Here is a 21,110-nt window from a genome sequence, read left to right on the forward strand (position 1 = left end):
GGCTATTGCTACACATATAAATATAGGCAAGGCAAAGCAGGCAAGGCAAGTTTATTTATATAGCACATTTCGTACACAATGGTAATTCAAAGTGCTTTACATAAAATAAATTAAAATAATAATGAAGAAAAATAATAACAAGAATAAAACAAGCAATTTTAAAACTTTCATAATTATTAATAAATTTACTTATTTAAAATGATTTTAAAACAGTTAGAAAATGATTTTACATAAAATAAAATTAAAAAACAGTGAAAATATAGGGCAATCAGTTCGGACATTGCACAGTGCTCATTCAATAAATGCACAGCTAAACAGATGAGTTTTATATACAAATATATGACCTAGATATTATGTGTAACATCTGACAAACAATACAGAGAAGCTAAAGGCCGCTATCAAAGCAACCTGGGCTTCAATAATGCTTCAGAAGTGCTACAGGCTGATTGCCTTCATGCCACGCCACATTTAAGCAAGTAATCCATGCAAGAGGGGCCTGTTTGGGAGATCTTGAACATTTCTGTTTTGTAAATCTTTTTTTTTCTTTGAGAAAATATTCAAAATATTTGAGATACTGATTTTTTTTTTTTTTAAGCTGTAATTCATAACCATCAGAATTAAAACAAAAAACTACCTAGACCCTAGAATATAAAAAGTTTACTTTTTTAAATTAAAATTACAAAAAAAAGAACTCTTCCATGATATTCAAATGTTTTGAGATGCACCTGTATAGATTATATAGTATCGATACTTGCTGTGAAGCTGTTATAGGAGAAAAACATGGTCCATTATAAGCTGATATTACACTAGTGTCATTCCTGTAGGTGTAAAAGCTTTTTGAAGAATACTGGGTCTGTTAGAGAAAGCGATCTCTGTCATATTGCCTACTGTAGACAAAGTGTTGAAGGCCCTCATTGAAGTTAGAGATAAAAAAAAAAACTGCGTGTGCCAATGTGACATTCATTTTTCACTACTGCTTTCAATGGTTTTTGAGTTGGTTGTTTTTCTAGTGACAGAGAAGTGACAGCTTTTTTCTTCTTTATAGAGCACACCCTAAATACACTCTGTCAGTCTGATTTGGGTTTCTTTGCACAGTGAAGATGCAAGACCCGCAGAGCAACAGACTCTCTTTCACTCTCTCTGACCCTGAAGAAGTGGGAAAGTCCCTGAAACAAGAAGCTGCTGCTATTCCTTTCATCCGACATATGCCTTCATCTCCTCACCCATGAACAGTACTACTTCAAGCTTTCATAATGAATCTGCTTCTATTCTCAAGTGTTTGTGTGGTTAGCAGCATAACACAACATAAGGCTTAAACCAGTTAGTTTTTTAGCAGTCAGAACTAGGGCTGGCCGATATATCTAACTATATGATCATGCGCATCTTGTAGGTAAATCTGGTTCTGTGATTACCGCTAAATCGCCAACACCTGCATTCAAATGGAGCGGCATTTAATAGACAGAGCCGTAGATCACTGACAAGCTACGCAATATCGCGTTCATTATCACAGATGAATCGCCTTCGATAATGAACGTGATATTGCGTAGCTTGTCAATGATCTAGGGCTCTGTCTATTAAATGCCACTCCATTTAAAAGCAGGTGATGGCGAATTAGCTGTAATCAGAAACAGATTTACTGACTAGTTGCGCATGATCATATCATTAGATCCGTTTGAGCAGAAGATAGGTTTGAGCTTGTCCTGAGCTAAACCAGCTCATGGCCTGCTGTCATAATTCAAAACATACCTATCCAGCATATGCTGTTTTTTTTTTTTAACAGGGAAAATCTAAAAATAAATTTGTGCTTGTAAACTATCTTTGCTTGATCAATTCATATTTTGTCTCCTGATTAAGACGAGTTCACTTTTTCTACTAGAGAAAGCGAAAGTCTTGACGATTGATTTTCTTATGGACTGCTGAGATATCCTTTGGTTGTTTGAACTCTAATTATGATGGCACCCATTCACTGCAGAGGATCTTTTTAGCATGCAAATGATACAGTGCTACATTTTTCCAAATATGTTTTTGGATGGCATGAGAGTGATTCGATTTTCTGCAAATGTTCTTCTATTTCTTGTGAACTATTCCTTTAACACAACAGCAAGCTATCAGCATGAACAGCAGCCAGTTTTCCATACAGACAGCTACTCTCCAGTGTTGTCTGGGAAAGACTCTTGGCATTGTGTTGATGCCTGACGCTTACATCATTACTAAAGCAATCGATGTAGATAAACCCGATACAGATGTTTTAACAAACAGATCTGATTTCATCACTTGCAAAATGACAGCATGGACAGTGGACATTTGAGACATACTGACACGGCTATAAATAAAGAAAAGAATGAACAGTGACTAATGTAACATGACCTTCAGGAGAGGAAAGCAGGATAAATTATAAAGAGCCACTTCAATAGCACTTCAGTCAAGAAAATATCTGAAGGATCCCCATATGCATTTGTGGACTGTGCATTCTGTGTGAATGTGAGTGTGGGGCAGATCAAGGACATGTAATCTAGGGACCACAGCTGGACTAATGGGTGCCATTATTCTGCTCTGTAGTGGGTCTTAGCACCTCCATGTCGTTCCCTTTCTAGTATTATGCCAACGGATGTTACAGCTAAGCGTTTGGCATGTGATGCTCTCCGTTGTGATACCTGTGTTATATAGTTCTAAATCTATAACAATTACAAATCATCCGGGTTATGTGCTATTAAGAACTTAACTGAGAATTCCACTGAAACTGAAGATTATATCCAAGAATTTGAATTGAGTCCATTTATATGGAGTCCAGTCAGCACATAAAGTGAAATGTATGCCATCACCTAGTGAAAGCAGCTAGTATATGAAGACCAGACTAGAAGTGACATGTAAACCTCACATCACAGCCACACACACCAGATAACAAAGAACTCCTTCAGTTCTTCTAAAGAATGGCACAAAACAAGCTGCACAATCCAGCTCAATAAAGTGACCTACATTTCCATTGGGCACAATTTTCTGCATGAACTGAGATACCAGTGGGATGATGCAGGACTTTGGGGAATCATTTCAGTTCAATTAAAACATTACCCTTACCACTTATTTATTTTTTTTTTTGCAAAAAAAGGTCTTTGTGGTCTTAGACAAGCACAACAGAGTCTGGAGACCCATCAGAGACACATGAGTGTGTGTTGACCTTAAAGGCTTAATTCAAGAGTATCCTACAGACAGTCACCTGGAGATTGTCTACAGGCAGGATTCAAAAGTGGGTTTTCTCAGTGATTCCATAAAAGAAATATTTTTTGATTCACCAAAGAACCTTTCAGTGAACAGTTCTTTAAAGAATAATTCACTAAAAAACCTCTTACCACACAGCCAATCCACAACAGCCTAGTACCATGGTGGTGTGTTTTGCATGGCTAACCACACACATTTCTTACAGTAACTGTAAAGAAAAGAATATAAACATATTCTTGGTTGCACACAAACTACCTGGTACCACTTTATAACAGTTGGCCTTATGTACTTACATTAAAATTAATCATTAGGGAAAATGCATGTATAGTGTACATACATGTTTACATTGTATTTTTATATACCTGCATAATTACATCAGTAATTAATTTGTGTCATTGCATTTATAATTAAACTTTTGACCCATGAACTACACCTTACCCCATGCTTAAACCTACCCATACCACCAAATATGTCTCTAAACGTATCCGTATCCCACCTTAATAGCAGCAAAAGTGTTTTTGCAATACAATATGAACACAATGTACTTATTTTCTGATGTAAGTACATAGTAGTTAAGGCCACCTTACATAAAGTGGGACCACCTACTTTATTTTCAATTGAATCATTGTGTTACTTGGCCTGGAGCTCTATAACAACTGAAGCATGTGTTTGTGTCTGTGTGTATTTATATAGACCCTGAGGGGTTCAATTCATTACCCCAAGTGAGAATAGTGTCTAGGTCATAATCTTGTGGTGACGACAGGAAGCAGACATGCAGGATATTCCCAGACTGAGAACCCAAAGGAATTGATGGCATCTAGCGTTCCATCTAAGCAGACGCGCGTGACTGTATTCCATTAGATCTAATCGGAAAGCATGATCAGATCAGATAGACGGTCTAGATTATGACGTCTACTTCTAGCGTCCAAGTTTAGACTGGGATCAGTTATCTTTTGATAATATTATGCTTAAGAATGTGAATGTAATGTTTTTAGACACTTAACTGCATGCTATTTACAATTAAATACTGACTTGAGTGAGACTTAAGTACATCTTTATTGGGGTGTAACGATACACCACACGCATTTGTATTGAACTCTTTGGTATGAGGCTTTCGGTTCGGTACGCATTACAAACCGAACGATTCGTGGGACTAATTCTATTACATATGGAAACTTAAAGAGACTTCAGTGTCTGAAATAAAATGTTCTCAGTGCCACTGTGCACAACAAGGCAGCCCAAATGACGTAACAGGCAACGTGCTGTCTGCCCCATGATAACCTCCTCTGGCCGGGGTGCATCGAAAGACGATGATCTATTGATGATAGCCAGATATTCAAATTATCTTCAGAAGAAAATCATACGGGTTTGGGATGACATAAGGGTGACAAAATGATGACAGAACTAACATTTTTGTGAGAACTATCCCTTTAAGGCTTTTCTGTGCACTGGATTCTCAAAGTGTGTTCTTTCACTCCTCAAAGCAGTTAGTCAAACCCTGCCCCACAGCCTTTTCACTGGTCAACTCAATCACGCAGTCAAGACTTCAGAAAAATCATAAACAGATCCACTGATGAGCTATCTATCAAGATATACTGGCAGGTTTGAATGTAGGTTTGGGTTAGGGGTAATGTTAATTATCATTATTTTTTTTTGTCAATCAGCACTGGGATTGATATTACTAATAAAATCTTTAGAATCGGCTGCAGAGAGGGGCTTGTGCTTAACTGCTTTAGGAAAAAACTGTGCTACAGTTGCTCTGATGCTGCTCACAAAGCCGGACCATGCTTCCTGTTTCGTATCAGGTCAACAAGCAATAAGGAATAACTAATAGCTTAATAGCTCTGTTTGTGTTGAGACGATGTCTACGGAAAACGACTATTCTGGCAGAGTTCCTTTTAATCAGACAAGATAAAGAGATTACCAGACAAATGAATGGAAATGGAAAGTGACAACAACAATGTATGCAGCAGTGCTGATGCTATTACAGACTTTGCTGTGGACAAAGAGACAATAAACATTCAAAAGAATTAGATCTAAAATATGTTTTTTACGTCAACATTAAATGCAAACTGCAACTGCAAACTCTTGCACTGATATAGGCTACATGTCATCAGAGAAGAGAGTGGGCATGTAAATGTTTTTGATTATTAATATTAATAAGCATTATTACTATTAATCAGCAGCAAATTTATTGGGGGGAAGTCCTTGTTAATATTTAGTTAATTGGTCCCCAAATTAAAGTGTGACCAAAATAATAGTAATGTGCACAGACATATTATCCTTAATTTATTTTTTATATATATATATATATATATATATATATATATATATATATATATATATATATATATATATTTGTGACCCTGGATTTAGTCATTGGGGTAAAACATTATATGGGTCAAAATTATAGATTTTTCTTTTATGCCAAAAATCATTTAGATATTAAGTAAAGCTCATGTTCCATGAAGATATGTTGTAAAAGTTCTACCATTTATATATCAAAACCTTATTTTTAATTAGTAATATGTATTGCTAAGAACTTCATTTGGACAACCTTAAAGGCAATTTTCTAAATATTTAGATTTTTTTTACATTCTCAGATTCCAGATTTTCAAATAGTTGTATCTCGGCCAAAAATTGTCTGATCCTAATAAACCATACATCAATGGAAAGCTTATTTATTCAACTTTTAGATGATGTATAAATGTCAAATTCGAGAAATTGACCCTTATGACTGGTTTTGTGGTCAAGGGTAACATTTAACAATTTTGATGTAATGTCTTTAAGAAAAAGGTAACTTTAGTAAATCAAAATAATAAAAAAAACATGCCAGTCTGAACAAAAAGAATAGAAAAAATTAATTACTGTAATATACTCACTGTAATAATGCAACACTGAACACTGTCATAAAGTGGGTGTCATGCACCGTTTAAGTCTTGGCTGAAGTAAGTTCAAGTCTGGACAGTTGACTCTAGTTTTACAACTTTTGTTTATTGTAAAAAATGGCCCGTGTTTAAATCCTGATCCGTCACGTCTGAATGAGCATGACGCCTCTGTGTCATAACATTATTTCAGCATTTGTGTAAATGCATTTATTCTGCCTCTGTGAACTTTAGATGCAGTTTCTGTGATGAAAAGGCACCATTTAGGGAATGATAAACATTATATGACATGAAGAAGTACACACAGAGTGGCACCATCTAAGCATTCATTCAGTTGCTCTTCTCCAGTCAGTAGAGACAGGCACATACAATAAATACCATTGCAGACATATACCTTTGGTAAAGTACTCCAAGTTATTCAACAATTCTGTTTTCAACATCTTAATCACACTGAGATTGTCTTATTTGAATCATCTGTTATGCTGATGTCAAGCCCACTAGTCTAATACGATAACAGTTAAAAAAATGTTGCATAACCAGTCTGTCCACAATTGAAAGGCCTGCATAACACAGCCTGCGTGTGAACGGCAGCTTTGAAATCGATGCTTAACTTCCTACTTCAGATTTATGTAATGATAATACCTCGGTCGAGAGATAGAACAAGACAAGCGCAGATCATCTGAGGGTTTTTCTTTTTTTTTTAAAGGAAAATCACAATTCCCAGACTCATACTTCCAGGCCAACATGTCCCTCTTAAAAGGCAGTTTGTTTGTTGAGAAGCTAAACAATCTAAATACCCAAAGGCATTAAATGTGCTAATGCATTAAATGTGCAAAAGGGGATTTCTTATGCCAACTCATACAACAAAGCTAAAACTGTAGACAGCTTTCAAAGTACCTCATCACTATTGTGGGATTTATTTGTTAGTTTTATGAGGAACTGTGTACTGAAATTTTATTCATTTACCAAAGTTTATTTTAATACATATCTTGTTATCTGATTTAGCCTTTTAAAAAGATTAAACATTATTTTGACAATCTCATTTAGTGTCTCAAAAAGAAAGTACAATAATGTGAATTTATAGATCAGTCACCTGTCTGAATAATAGGGTCTGAAAGGACTAAAATGGGGTATCTTTCTGAAAATTTTGCAATACAATGGGTACACGATAAGAACATTGTACTTAGTTTTTGATTTAAGTACATAGTAGTTAAGGCTACTTAATATAAAGTGGGACCCTGTCTGGATTAAATATAAAGAGCATATCAACACTCTTTTCAAGTTTACCAGGGATTACTTAGATAATACACACATTATAAATGGACAAGATCAAAATGACCTTGTTTGAAAAAAAATGCTAACAGACAACTTTATCCCAAACATGATGGTGAGAGTTTTACAGTTTGATGAAACTGAGCATTACCAACTACTTAAACTTTTTAGAATGGTAAAGTAAAAAATAAATACAAAATAAATAAAAACTTTTAATTTTATGTATTGTAGTATGGCCTGCGGTGACCTGTTTAGCCTTCCATCAAGTAGGATATTCATGGAACAGAGACCAAAAAGGCACACAAACAGATAAACAAACCCATCTAAGCCTCTAAGACGACATGCATTCAAATGATCTGAAAACACAAAAACAATCAACCTTTCACTCAGAACACTTTTGTTATGATAATGGAAATTATCAGGAAATTCCTTCATTACTGTGCTTACAATTGGGAGCCCTTAACTGAACAAGTAGCCTAACACCAGTGTTAATTTTGACAGCAAATTCGGATTTAGTCTTAGTCTTAGTCTTTTGAATTACACACCATTTAGTTTTAGTCACATTTTAGTCATCTGAAATGTTTTAGTCTTAGTCTAGTTTTAGTCGACTAAATATCATAAGAGTTTTAGTCTTAGTCTAGTCTTAAGTCTTTTAGTCTTAGTCTAGTTTTTTTTTTAGTAGAACAAAGTCAACTTAGTTGACTTGACTAAATGTTTCCATCAGTCTGTTATGGAATGGTATTTATAAAATAAACATAAGGCCTGCTCTCAATGAAAAATATACATGCTCTCTGAAAAAGATATGCATTCGTCCTGAATGATATGCAATGCATATGACATTCTTTCAAGATGAAGTACAGTATTATTGAAATAGACAACCACCTATATTATATTTGTATTGTATGTTCATTCTATTTCTTTATTTGTGATATTTACACAAAGTTTACATTTTTTAAGTTTGTTTGTGTTCATTTAAAATAGCACTGCATAGTCTTCACTGTAAAATAAAATACACAATCAAACCAAAATGTATTCAGACACCTTCAACGTTTCTTACAATATCACAGTTTATTTGCTGTAGTTTAGAAATTGGTAATAAAATATGACAATAACTCAGGGTTAAACTCTGTCAGAACAACAAATTCATCTTGATAATGTCGGATGCAATGCTTAATTTGGTTCAGTCTGTGGTGTGAAAAGGTTGCATTAGCAATTAAAGAAAGAAACACTTAAGCAAAACATGCTCATGCTTTTTTTTTTTTTTTTTTGTATTTTTTAGTCACTAGTAAAACAATATAATCTATTCTATCTGATTTTTGGATTGACTTTGGATAAATGCTTGTTAAAACTACAAAGTAATTTAATCAAGAGCAGTGAGTGATTTACTTTCATTTTCATACATTAAAGACACTGACAGCAGAGCTAGTAAATTAGGCGAGGTCACTTTAAGAGACAAATGCATCCATTATAAAGATACGCATCCGATTTCTTTCCAACTCTTTACTTTCACTGAAGACACAACTACAGACTTTTTCGAACACACTTTCCAAGACGGGTATTTCGACATATTTAGTATGTTTTTGTTGTCGGTACAAAAGCACGAAGACTTGACGCGTCTCTGCTTGCTCCCTGAACACCAGAACACCGTGCTGCTGAATTGAGCTCTTTCACTTTTCGCTCTTTTTCTTATGTTTATTTAAAATGCGATTTGTATTTGTTCGTTCAGGTGCAGGAGGACGCAAACGTCCTGAAGGAGAGCTCGGTTCAGTGTTGCGCAAGTAACCAGCTGCTCAGTTCAACTTTCCCGCAGCGCGGGGCTGGAGCCAACTTGATGTGTTGAATGCTCGGAGCACGCTATAAAATGTATTCTTACACATTTCTGTTTTAATAAATGCTCATATTAAAACATAGCATTACACATAAGTAGGTACAAAAATAATCAGTGATACATTTACGACCCCATAAAAATCTGGGTCGCAATGGCATTTCAAAAGGTCGCAGTGTAGTTCCCTGTGTAAACAACTTAACTGTTATGAAAACGTCCTCGAAACTGTGCGAATTTCTGCAAACTCATCTTTGTTCTCTTTTCTGTGTAACTGCTGCTGCGTTTGTTTAGCTGTGGCGCTTGCATTTGCCGCGGCTTTTTATAATGGCTCGGCTGCTTCTGCATAGATCAACCTACACTCAAAGATTCGCTCTGATTGGATTTCTTCTCCATTCGTCCCTCCCATATATTTTCGTCTCATTTTTATTCGTTGACTAAAGTGTCAGTTATATTTCGTCACGTTTTTCGTCATCATATCTGACTTTTTATTTAGTTTTTATTTAGTTTTCGTCCGTGAAAAAGGTTAGTTGACGAATATTTTTCGTCATAGTCTTCGTCAACGAAATTAACACTGCCTAACACATGCCACTCACACAGACAAGAGAAAGGTCTACTCATGGGTCCTTTTCTGATGTGCTTTCTATAGTTCTTTAATGTAAAATTTTATAATTTTCTTCCTTTTTCTTGCATAAACACATGCACATGATCAGTGGCATCCTGCAAGACAGCAGACCAAAGTCGGTATGGGAAGTGGCTTGTTGGTTTAACTCCAGCAGGGCACACACACACGCACATACAAACATACATGAGCACAACACCACCAGAGGAACTGACACACAACTACACATGCGTATACATACAAATGGCTCAAATTAACATATAGAATTTTGAACTAAAATAATATATACTGACATTCAAATATACTATATACTGTATGCGCATTTAAAAATAAAAATGTTTAGAAATTCATAGTAAATTATGTATATAACAAGGAAATACACATTAAAAAGTAATTATGGGGCATTCCCTGCATACCCCCATAAACACATTTATTTATATTTATGTACAGTTTTTTTGTTGTTGTTATCAGAATATTCTGTTCTGCTTTCTATGTTAATGTTCTGACTTGCAGTATCATGTGTTACCATGGTGTTGTTTTGTCTTTGTGTGACTAACAACATTAAAGGGCAATTTTGATAACCTTTAAGTCATCTTGTGGCCTTCCATTGTCCACCTGTGTCATTATTAGCACATTTTAAGTAACAAACAGATTTTAATAGATCTAATAGAATGGTTCATTGACATTATATAGCTACATACACAGTTTGGAACTGTAAACATATTTACTAAGATGCATGGTATACTGCTTGTAGTATCACCACTGTATTTTGTACAGTAAAGTTCTGGCAACCACAAGCAGCCAGTTTGTCAGTGTAGATTATAAAAAAATAAAAAAATAAATGTAATTAAATTACTGTGTGTCCCAAATATTCCCCATAGGTTGTATCTCATTACGACTGCGCCCATATTGATATAGTGGGAACTCAACAAAGTACACACGCAACAGTTTAAAGCAGCCTGTGCAAATACATTTTAAGGCAAGCACTTAATTTGTGACTCAGCAGTTTTATCTACCTATAGCTGGACTACACCTTTCCCTGCAGGTGTCACGGCCTACTGCTCAGGTTTAACAGCTTTTCTTTTATTTAAAATTCACAGATGGCACATATACAGTAAATGAATGAGTACAGCACAATTCACAGTTATGCATGCCAACACAGATGCTACGTGCCAGCAAAAACTAGCTCTGCCATCTCTTTTTCATCAGTCTGACATTGGGAAGAATTATTGCCCAAAAAAGTATTAATTATATGCATTTAGTTATTAGGTTTAGAGCCTTATACCACAAAACACAAAACGCATATTCACTGATAATATTTAACTTTTAGTTAAAGGGATAGTTCACCCACAAAATGAAAACTCTATCATCATTTACTCACCCTTCACTTGTTCCAAACTTGTATGAGCTACTTTCTTGAGCACAAATGAAGATATTTTGAAGATTGTTGCAAACCAAACAGCTGACAGTAGCCATCGACTTCGATGTTATTTTTATTTTTTTTACTTGATTTTCATTTTTGTATGAACTATTCTTTTAACTGAACTCATCAGTGACTGGGCAGCAATGCCAAACACACTGTGTTCTCATTTCCCATGTCCTTATAATAAACATGTGTTTCTGTGCAGAGATTCATTTGGAGGCTGATAGTAATCAGCTCCCTGTAATAAGGTCTCATCATGTAATGATGATCTGTGAACAACATAGACTCATTGGAAAATACATTGATCTAAATTTTTATTCATTAATATTTCACATCTGAACCGTACCAAGAAACTTAACAAAATGTTGCAAGATTCATATTCATCTGTTTCGAAATAGAACATGCTTTTAGCATCACTCACTGAACATTTTAAATTAAAAGTGTCACGAAACTTGCAATAAGCAAAATGATATAATTTCAAAGTACTGTCTCCAACATGTACTGTATTTTTCATTGAGTCTGTGATTTCAATTTTATATAACTTTCAGTTAAAGGGGTCATATGATTAAATTTCTGATTTTCCTTTATCTTTGGAGTGTAACAAGCTGTTCATTCATAAATAAGATCCCTAAAGTTGCAAAAACTCAAACCCAAAGAGATATTCTGAAAGTTAAAGTTAAGACTTGTCTAAAACGCCTCATTTAAACACGCCCCACATGCCTAAATCACTATTGATTTGCATAACACCACACAAATTTTCACACAAAGAAAGAAGGCATAACTTTTATTCTCGCTGTAGTATTTGTTGACGAAGTCGAGTCAAGTCCAGGGTCATCCGCTCCTTCGTTGAATCTGCCGGCCACCGCTCACTCAAACCCACAGTGTGTGACACTGCGGGTTTCGTTGTGAAAGAAAAAAATACTTTGTTTGGTCTTCCAAAAAAAAAAAATCAGTGGTTAAGTTGTATTTACAACATGGTCCCAGAACAGTTCAACCCATTTATTTAAATGTAGGCTATGCAGCGCATTTTATGGAGGACTGTTTCCTGAACCTGCAGAGTAGCTGACAACATATCTGTGCACAAAGGCTGTTTCTATATATTGAGCAGGCACATCTGACTTACAATCTGCAAGTACACTGTTTATATTTAAAGAATTTGCCACTGATGATTCAAACACGAATTTTAAGCGGTGTAGAGTAGCGCTTGTTATTTGTTGTTTCTCCGAACACAGATGCAGACATGGGTTTATATTTACGCAACATGATACGCAAGGCATAAAAAGACAGCATAAGTCATTTCAATCAGTAATTATGTCCCCGCTGGAGGCAATAAATGCCTCGTTTGTAATGGGTTTTACTGGTTTTGTCTAGTTATGCCAGGAGACTGTATCACAGTATGTTAAGGGACGTAACTTTCCATCACACACTTGAGGTATTTGGCCATCACATGCACTTGATAGCTGGCCAATCAGCATACACCTCTCATTTCAGAACAATGAGCTTTGTAATTACCGATGCGATTTAGAAAGGCGGAGCTTAGACGACCAACAATAGCGTACAGTATGTGGAAAATAATGTTTTTTTAACCTTAAACCACATAAACACATTAAACCAAACATACAACATAATTTTATTTTTAGCAATGTCATATGACCCCTTTAAAATGTTTCAATTACAACCTGAAGGTTAAAATGTAACTACAAGTACCAGGGGAATGCAAATGCTCAAATCATTGCAAATGCAACAACCCCCTGAAAATAGGAGTTCAGAAAACCCCATTGTCCAACACACTTAATCAAGGGTTTCCTCAATGCAAGGGGTTTGTTGCAGCTGGGAACTGTGGTACACTTGCTGCATTTAATCCAAGAATGCACAAGTGTCCATTAGTGTGCACTAAACTACAAGAACAGCTGAAACAATTTGTCCAAGGGCTTTAATTTCTGATGAGTCAATTACCATTTGCATGCAGGTTATTTACCCTTCTGATTAAGTCTGCATTCCTGCATGACCGCAGATCTGGATTACATTCATCCTATGAGCAGTTTGTAGTTCTGAACAGACAGCAATCTGTCATCTCACCCTGTGTCCTCAGAAAGCGCGCTTGCCAGACTGCTTCCCATCAGAAACGATCCACTGTCATTAAAGGCATGACTAATATTGGGAAAACAGCTGTGGGGTTATGTACCAGAATAGGCTGACTGACTGAATCAGTCCTGTTTGTTTATGCATTATGCATTACCAGTATGGTACAAATCCCAGGCATTGGACCAGCTTTTTTTTTTTTTTTTTTTTTTTTTTTTTTTTTTACTATTTATTTTTTATTCTATAGTTTATTTGTTTGATATTTAAAACGTTGATTTACAGGAGTGTCCTAGAATCTATCCTTCTGTTGATCAAATGCGTCTATTTGAACACATATATATAGTATGCAGCAGTTATCCTGAAATCGGGCCCACAAGATCCACTTTCCGGCAGAGTTTAGCTCTAACCCTAATCAAACACACCTAAGCATAATAATAAATGTCTTCAGGATCATTAGAAAATCACAGGTAGGTGAGTTTGATCAGGGTTGGGGCTAAATGCTGCAGTGCATTGGCCCTCCAGGGTCAGATTTGAGGAACCCTGGTATACAGTCATTTCCAAATTCAAGGGGCCCAAAGTTGGCTTTCTCACCTCGAAAGCTAGACAGCAGGTTCACTAAGATCTTATTGAGCGACCCTCGTCACAAGGCCCGGGACAAAATTTCCAAAATTCTCAGCCCTATACGTGGCAACAGCCTTGTATAATAGTGATAGACATACAGTATAACAGGCACCTCAATCAATATGCCAATATATGGACATTTGAGAATTAATTGTCATCAGCTTTTTGAATGGAAAGTTGTTTGAATGGAAAGTGTTGCGCATTTGCATGTACTAGTACCTAATGAGTAGTTCCTAGTCAAACTTAAAAAAAAAAGAAAAAAGAAATGAATAATTAGTCAATGAACAAAAAAAAAAAATTAACAAAAATTGTTTAAAAGGAATAAATGTCAAAATGCAGTAGCTTGCCATAAAAAGCATGGTTAATACTAGGGCCGGGACTTTAACGCGTTAATTGAGATTAATTAATTACACAAAAAATAACGCGTTAACTAAGATTAATTAATTACAGAAAAAAAAATTCCCGCATTTTTAATAACTTATTTTTGCACCGCGGAACGTTTCTCACTGGATTTGTTTCGGCGGACCGATTATACTGAAGCACCAACTAGCGTTCGCTCCGCATATCACTGCAGCACATCGAGCCTCAAGTATCACCTCAACGCAAAACATATAGCAGCTAGCGTGGACTTTACACTTTATGTTGAACTATATATTATTTTGTTGGTGCAACAGTTTATGTTGAACTCTTTATTGTTTTGGCCAAGGTTATTGAGAGTTGGACTTAGTATGTTATGGCCTCTGAAGCAACAGAGAGATGTTTTCTAATAGTCAGTGTTTCCAATGTTCTGAATGTAATTGACAGTATTTTGTTTTACTTAAAAAAAAACACTTTACAGAAGGTTCCAGCACCTATAAGCTTCCTGAATTTCTGAAATGTACTATTTCTAAATTGTTTCTAAATATGCTATTGCTACACTTCATGGCAAAAATTGCACTGGTCTGCTAGACTTGGTTGAACAAAAATAAACACTAATTTGTTGCTTAAGCTTATGTATTCAGTCATTATTCAATGGTATACTATAAATCCATGTAAAAAAAATTACTTCTCACTGTTTTCAGGTCAAATATTTATATGCGATTAAAATGCGATTAATTTCGATTAATTAATTACAAAGCCTCTAATTAATTAGATTAATTTTTTTAATCGAGTCCCGGCCCTAGTTAATACATTTGTGTATACCAAGGGGTGAAGGCAGGGGCACTCTGATGAATAGGCCCCTCCATTTAATTATAGAAATATAACATTTGTTTAATAATTATTGTTTAACCTATTTTAACACAGTTACAAAACTATTATAACATCTCAAATAACTAAAACAAGTAAAATGTGTTTTTGTCAAATTCTTGTTGAGTTTGATTGACAGCTGTGTTAGGCAATTCGGTGTTATCCGGGCTCTTCATGTCACGCCATGTGAATTTGCACATGTTCACCTATTCAGTTAGCCAGTAATTTGCAGCTGTGTGTTAGAAAATGTTAGAAAAGCTGCAGCAATGCATAAATCTGTCAATCAGCCCGCAAATAACGATAAGTCTTTTCAGTTCTAAGAGCAGGCTGATCCGGTTCATTCTGTAAAGCGGGAACACACTACTGTCAGGCTGATTATAATATATTAATGTAATTTGGGCTCAGTCAGACTGTTTTCAGACTGTGTTTAAAGTTGTGTATTGTGTGCAGTGTCTAGAGGATTTAAGGCCAGCTGTTGCCAGTCATCCTCACAAAGTTAATTTTTTTATACATCTTTTGACTGACGCCGGCGACTTACTGCACCGGTTTCCAAATTAATTTAAATAACAAATGGACAAACAAAATAAAAATCACAAACATGACATTTCTGAATAAAATAATTGTATACACTTTAGTAATAGGCCTATATAATATAGCCTATTTGAGGAAATACAATTGTCTTGAATAGGCTACATTAAAACATTAAAACATACATTTTAAAATACTTCTGTTTCGGAATAAATAAAGCCGTATTTAATTTTCGCTCTAACTGATAGGCTAATTGGGATTTTGTATGGGGACAGGTTGTAGCTGCTGTAATCTGCAGCAGTTTTTAGGGATTGGGACTTTTGTGAATGATTTTAGGTTAGGTTGATAATGATAGTGACGGAGACGTGGTATTTTTTACTATGCATTTCGTCCACTGTGTTATACAGTTTATTTTTATTAAGATAAAAAATAAAATTGAAATGACCTGAATATTGACTCCGTCCCTTAGGTACTAGAGCCCGCTCACTTTTGCCCAGGCCCATCCAAAAATAAAATTCTGCCTACGCCACTGTGTAGGCTATACGGTTTCAAATCTTCAGTGAATATTGTGTAAAATTAGCGTCCGTTTCATTTAACCACTTTACAAAGGTATTATATCAACCAGTGGCTGTGGAAACCCCCATCTGGCAGAGGTGCTGTATGGAGGGGGTTCCTCCTGCTCTCTCATGCCAAGTGTTTATTGGTGGAACAGCAGGAATTCCATGTGGATGTTGTCCTGACCTTCATCACTTTCATAAGCAGTCACTCATACAGGCAAAGCATGAGGCTCTCTAGAATCATCCAGAAGTGATTTGAGGATGGGAAAGACCTGCCCTTCATCAGGTCCCACGGTGGCGCGAAATGACGACACTAACATTCCCCGATTAAAACTCATTAAAAACAGCACTAACAATCGATTATCACGGTATCTTGACTGTACGTAGAGTTACTAAATCACCCCTCGACAGAGAACAAGAAAATAACGCAGGTTGATCTGATTTGTGGTTTGTTATTAAGGTCTTACCTGTAGGAGCAACAGCTGCAGCTGGATCCGGAGTGACTCGGTTCGACAAATGACCCGTGTATGAACTCTCTAAGCCCAATACCGCAGAGATGACGAGTCCACGCAGCAAAAGAACCGCTGCCCCGGACAAGAAAGTCATGGTGTGCAAAAGCTTTCAACGAACAATAAATAAATCAACAAGAGATCACACAGTATTTTCACCCAGTGGATCGGCAAAACGAATCACAAGAATGAAACGTGTGATTTCACAGTAAACACCGAGTTCAATTACCCGAAATAAACAATAATATCCAACCTGTAAAAACGCAGCCCAAAAAATAAGTAATCCAAGCTAAAAACGATCTAAAAATGCGTCCACGCTGTCCAAGACGTCAAAAGAAGATCGCGAGGTAAAACTCCATCCAAAAGAGATGGTCAGCTCTTCTAATATGACACATTGAAATAGACATCAGAGCATACAGACATCAGATCCTCGACTGGGCTGGAGGATCTGGCTGTATCCTACTTTAGGATCCAAACAGACAAGTGCAAACTGACGAGGAATCCCCCTGCTTGAGAGGAGATGAAAACACGCATTTTCCTGACAAAACACCCCAACGGGTCCAATGCAATATTCCAGTTCTACACTGGAATTAACGGCAAATAGTCACGGTACATCCACAAGAGCCGGCAGAAATCCAGCACAGTAGCCTAAACGCCTCTGAGAAAGAAAGTGTCAGATCCCAGTGCGCAGTTTAATCCAAATCCATCGGGACCATCCGAAATACACGCGTGTGCCGTTCATGTCCAAATATTAACCGAGTTTAAATGTCAAGTCCGCATGACTGCGCCTGACTTGAGGGCTCAGGTCTGCCCACTGCCTTTGCTAGTTGATGTAGAAACTAAATTCAGGGGGCGGAAGTCCGTATGCAAATCATTTGACAACCCCACGCCGGCAGTTTGATTCTCCCTCTTCGGTGATCTCGCCTAAAACTCTCATATGACTCAAAAGCAGCTGCCGGTGTGAGCTGGATGGGCTGTGTGCTTGGCCGACTGTCGGTATGCACAACAAGAGCGCGAAAGTTGCTCGGGAATGCTGGCGCCTCCCGGAAACAGCCAGCTCTATTGTTCATCACTTCCCACTTTTATTTCTCCCATCGCGGCACACAACAATTTACACCCAGAGAATCATCCAAGTTTTCCTCCTCGCTGTGGACTGCGATTGGTTGAACGGTCCCAACATGGCAGAATCCGATTGGCTGACAGCGCGAGAGAACGTGAGCTTTGAAAAGACAGACCGCGGTTCAAAGCAGGCAGGCAGATGTGTTGTTTTGTTTTGTGGGATCATCTTCTGGAATATGATTTTTCTATTATTTTTATTTTTATTTTTACCTAAAATGATTTGTAAAATTATTTGTTTGTATGTTTGCTTATTGCTTTATGATTAATGATTAAAATGATGTATGTATGGCATGGGATATAGACTCAAGACATGCGCCTTCCTTAAAAAGCTGTTTAATGCCACATGGAGCAGGGGGGTATTCCAGAAAGCAGGTTATGGGACATACCCAGGTATGTTTAAGAGTAAGTAAGCGGATAACCTCAAATTTAGGTTCCAAAAACGGAGGTAACTTTCAGGGTATGTTAGTAGTCATAGCAACTCACTCTCTGAACTTAACCTGCTCTGGAGGTTTAGTTTACTTCAGCGAGCCTTCAGTGGGCATGTCTGATAGCGCACAACATTATATAATATTACAATATGTAATATAGCCTATTATATATATATATATATAATATATAAGGTAATGGTTACTTAAATATATTTATATATTTCATTTATTACATGTTATATCTTACACATGGATTCTAAATCAAAATATATATCTGATATGACTTATTCTATAGTGACTCGTCAATTCGTCGCTCTCTTGAGAATGTCTTGAGTCTTAACCAGGAACATACCCTGAGTTGAATGAACTTACTCCTGGACGCGTTTTTGGAACCACATACCTTGAGTAAGCAAGGTTTGGGGTTAATCAACCGAGAGTTCAGGGTTTAGTTCACGGTAAGTTAACCCTGCTTTCTGGAATACAGCCCAGGTCGCCCACCACATGATCTCCACTATGTTCATGTCACATGACCAACATGCAATTGGCCAGTAACTAATAATGCGTTCACTTTACCTAAAATAAGATGTAAACTACGATTCAAAAGTTTGGGGGTCAGTTATGTTATATATATTAGGGATGGGACTGTTCGCTGAAAAAAAAACTGAACCGTTTCTCCACTCACGTTTCGGCACGCGCTGGGGCCGCGGTTCAACTAAAACCTTATTAGGCACCTGTAATATGGTTTGCTATTAATAACAAGTAAAACAGACAGGGTTCAGCTAATATAAGTTTCTGTTGATGGATGAGCATTATGGCTTCCCAGACATTACAACAACAGCAATGAAAAGAAATAAAAAACCTGGACAAATCAGTCACTCTTGTTCAATGCGAATGCAGTATGCTGGAATATGAGCAGTTATTTACTCCGTCATAACCCGGGTAGAGACACAGTTGAGACCTGGGGGGTATTCCAGAAAGCAGGTTATGGGACATACCCGGTTATGTTTAAGAGTAAGTAAGCAGATAACCTCAACTTTTGGTTCCAAAAACGGAGGTAACTTTCAGGGTATGTTAGTTGTCATAGCAACTCACTCTCTGAACATAACCTGCTCTACTTCAGCGAGCTTTCAGTGGGTGTTTGATTTGATAGGTTAATGAGGAAGCGCTAATATAAGTAATAAATAAGGCAATATTATTCTAATATGATTATTTCTTTTATTGGCATATATAAGAGTTATCTGTATAAATACTATGTAGCTAATGCTTATCTTAATATATATTTATATATAAATATATAATATATATTTATTTATTTTATTTATTACATTTTATATTATCTCACACATGGATCAGCATTTTCTATAATGTCTACATTTAAGTCAAAATATATATCTGATATGACTTAATATAAATTAGCATAAAAATAATATAATTCACATTCTCAAGGATTAAAGATTAAAATGGAAATACATAAAAACAGCCATAGGTGGCGATATGCACTAAGCATGTAAACAACTAATTAACAAAAGAAGAAGAAAGAAACAGCTTGATGTACTTAGGGCTTAAGTAGCGTCCGTTTCTACAGTCTTAACCAGGAACATACTCTGAGTTGAAAGAACTTACTCCCGGATGTGTTTTTGGAACCACATACCTCGAGTCAGCAAGGTTTGGGGTTAATCAACCGAAAGTTCAGGGTTTTTTATATCACGGTAAGTTAACCCTGCTTTCTGGAATACACCCCTGAAAAGCACACGTTGATATATGTGTTTAAACTAAACTCATTTAAGCTTTGCCAGTTTAAACATTTAAGAGCCATAGGGCGCAAACTCGCGCGCACAGTGTGAAGATTTGTGCGTGTGCTCATCCGAAGCGTGCAAACCCACGCCCCAGAACGCATGCAAATATTAAGCCCTCTCTGAAGTATTATGTTAAAATGGAGAAATTCAAACAAAATTTATGTCAAAATGACCGTCTTTCAACAGTATCTTACAACAGACGTAGCCGGCTGAATGTAGACCTACTGTATCATTCCATTCTCTTAAAGTGTCTTTATATTAATCAAACAGCAACAACAAAGAAATCACTCACTGCTCTTGATTGAAAAGCGTTTGTAACTTTAATAAAGAACAACCTTTAATTTATACACACTGTAAAAAGAGAAAAGTTGACTTAACTTAAAAAATTGCAAGGCAACTTGCTGCACAGCATTTTTGTGTTTACTCAATTTTAAAAGAAGTAGTTCACTTAACTCAATTCACTGAGTAAGGTAACATGTCTCCTAACTTAAGATCTTTTGTTCAGCTGATTGAGTTTTTATAGTTAATTTTTTTTTAGAAAATTATGTAATTTCAACTTTGAATGTTATTTTCACTTGTCTAATTAAAGTATGTTCAGATGACTAAAAATTTTTTTTTTTTAAACATCATCACAAGGTTAAAAAGATTTACTACATGCTTGATATTTTGGTCCAGGTTTTATTTCAAACCAGCAGCAACACATTGGTAACTTTAGCACTCATTCTTAAAAAAATAATTAAATGACATTCAAAGTGCTATCTCATTCAGCCGGTCCTAAATACTTCAAATGTTCTATGTTTAACATTTTAAATTAACACAACACATGTTACAAAACAAGCAATATAAGTGCAAGTTAAAGGAGTACACTGACTTTTTGGGGCTTTAGCTTATTCACCGTATCCACCACAGTTGTGGTGAGGCTCTTTTGTCTGTTCGGCGTTGGTGCTCTTCATTGAGCATGCGCCAATTTCATGGTCGTTACAGTGCGCATGCTCCAACCCAA

The 21,110-nt window shown here is 36.3% G+C and overlaps 1 protein-coding gene across 1 annotated transcript in view; it reads right to left on the reverse strand.

Moving 5' to 3' along the window:
* Positions 1-17,967, reverse strand: part of stim2b (stromal interaction molecule 2b) — a 47,262-nt gene extending 29,295 nt beyond the window's left edge. The window contains exon 1 of the mRNA XM_026268672.1: positions 16,723-17,967. Within this exon, the coding sequence (XP_026124457.1) occupies positions 16,723-16,861 (139 nt within the window). The 5' untranslated portion in view covers positions 16,862-17,967. The remainder of the gene's footprint in view (positions 1-16,722) is intronic.
* Between the last annotated feature and the right edge of the window lie 3,143 nt (positions 17,968-21,110).

The sequence above is a fragment of the Carassius auratus genome, chromosome 7 (genome assembly GCF_003368295.1).
Source record: "Carassius auratus strain Wakin chromosome 7, ASM336829v1, whole genome shotgun sequence".
Classification (NCBI taxonomy): Eukaryota; Metazoa; Chordata; class Actinopteri; order Cypriniformes; family Cyprinidae; genus Carassius; species Carassius auratus.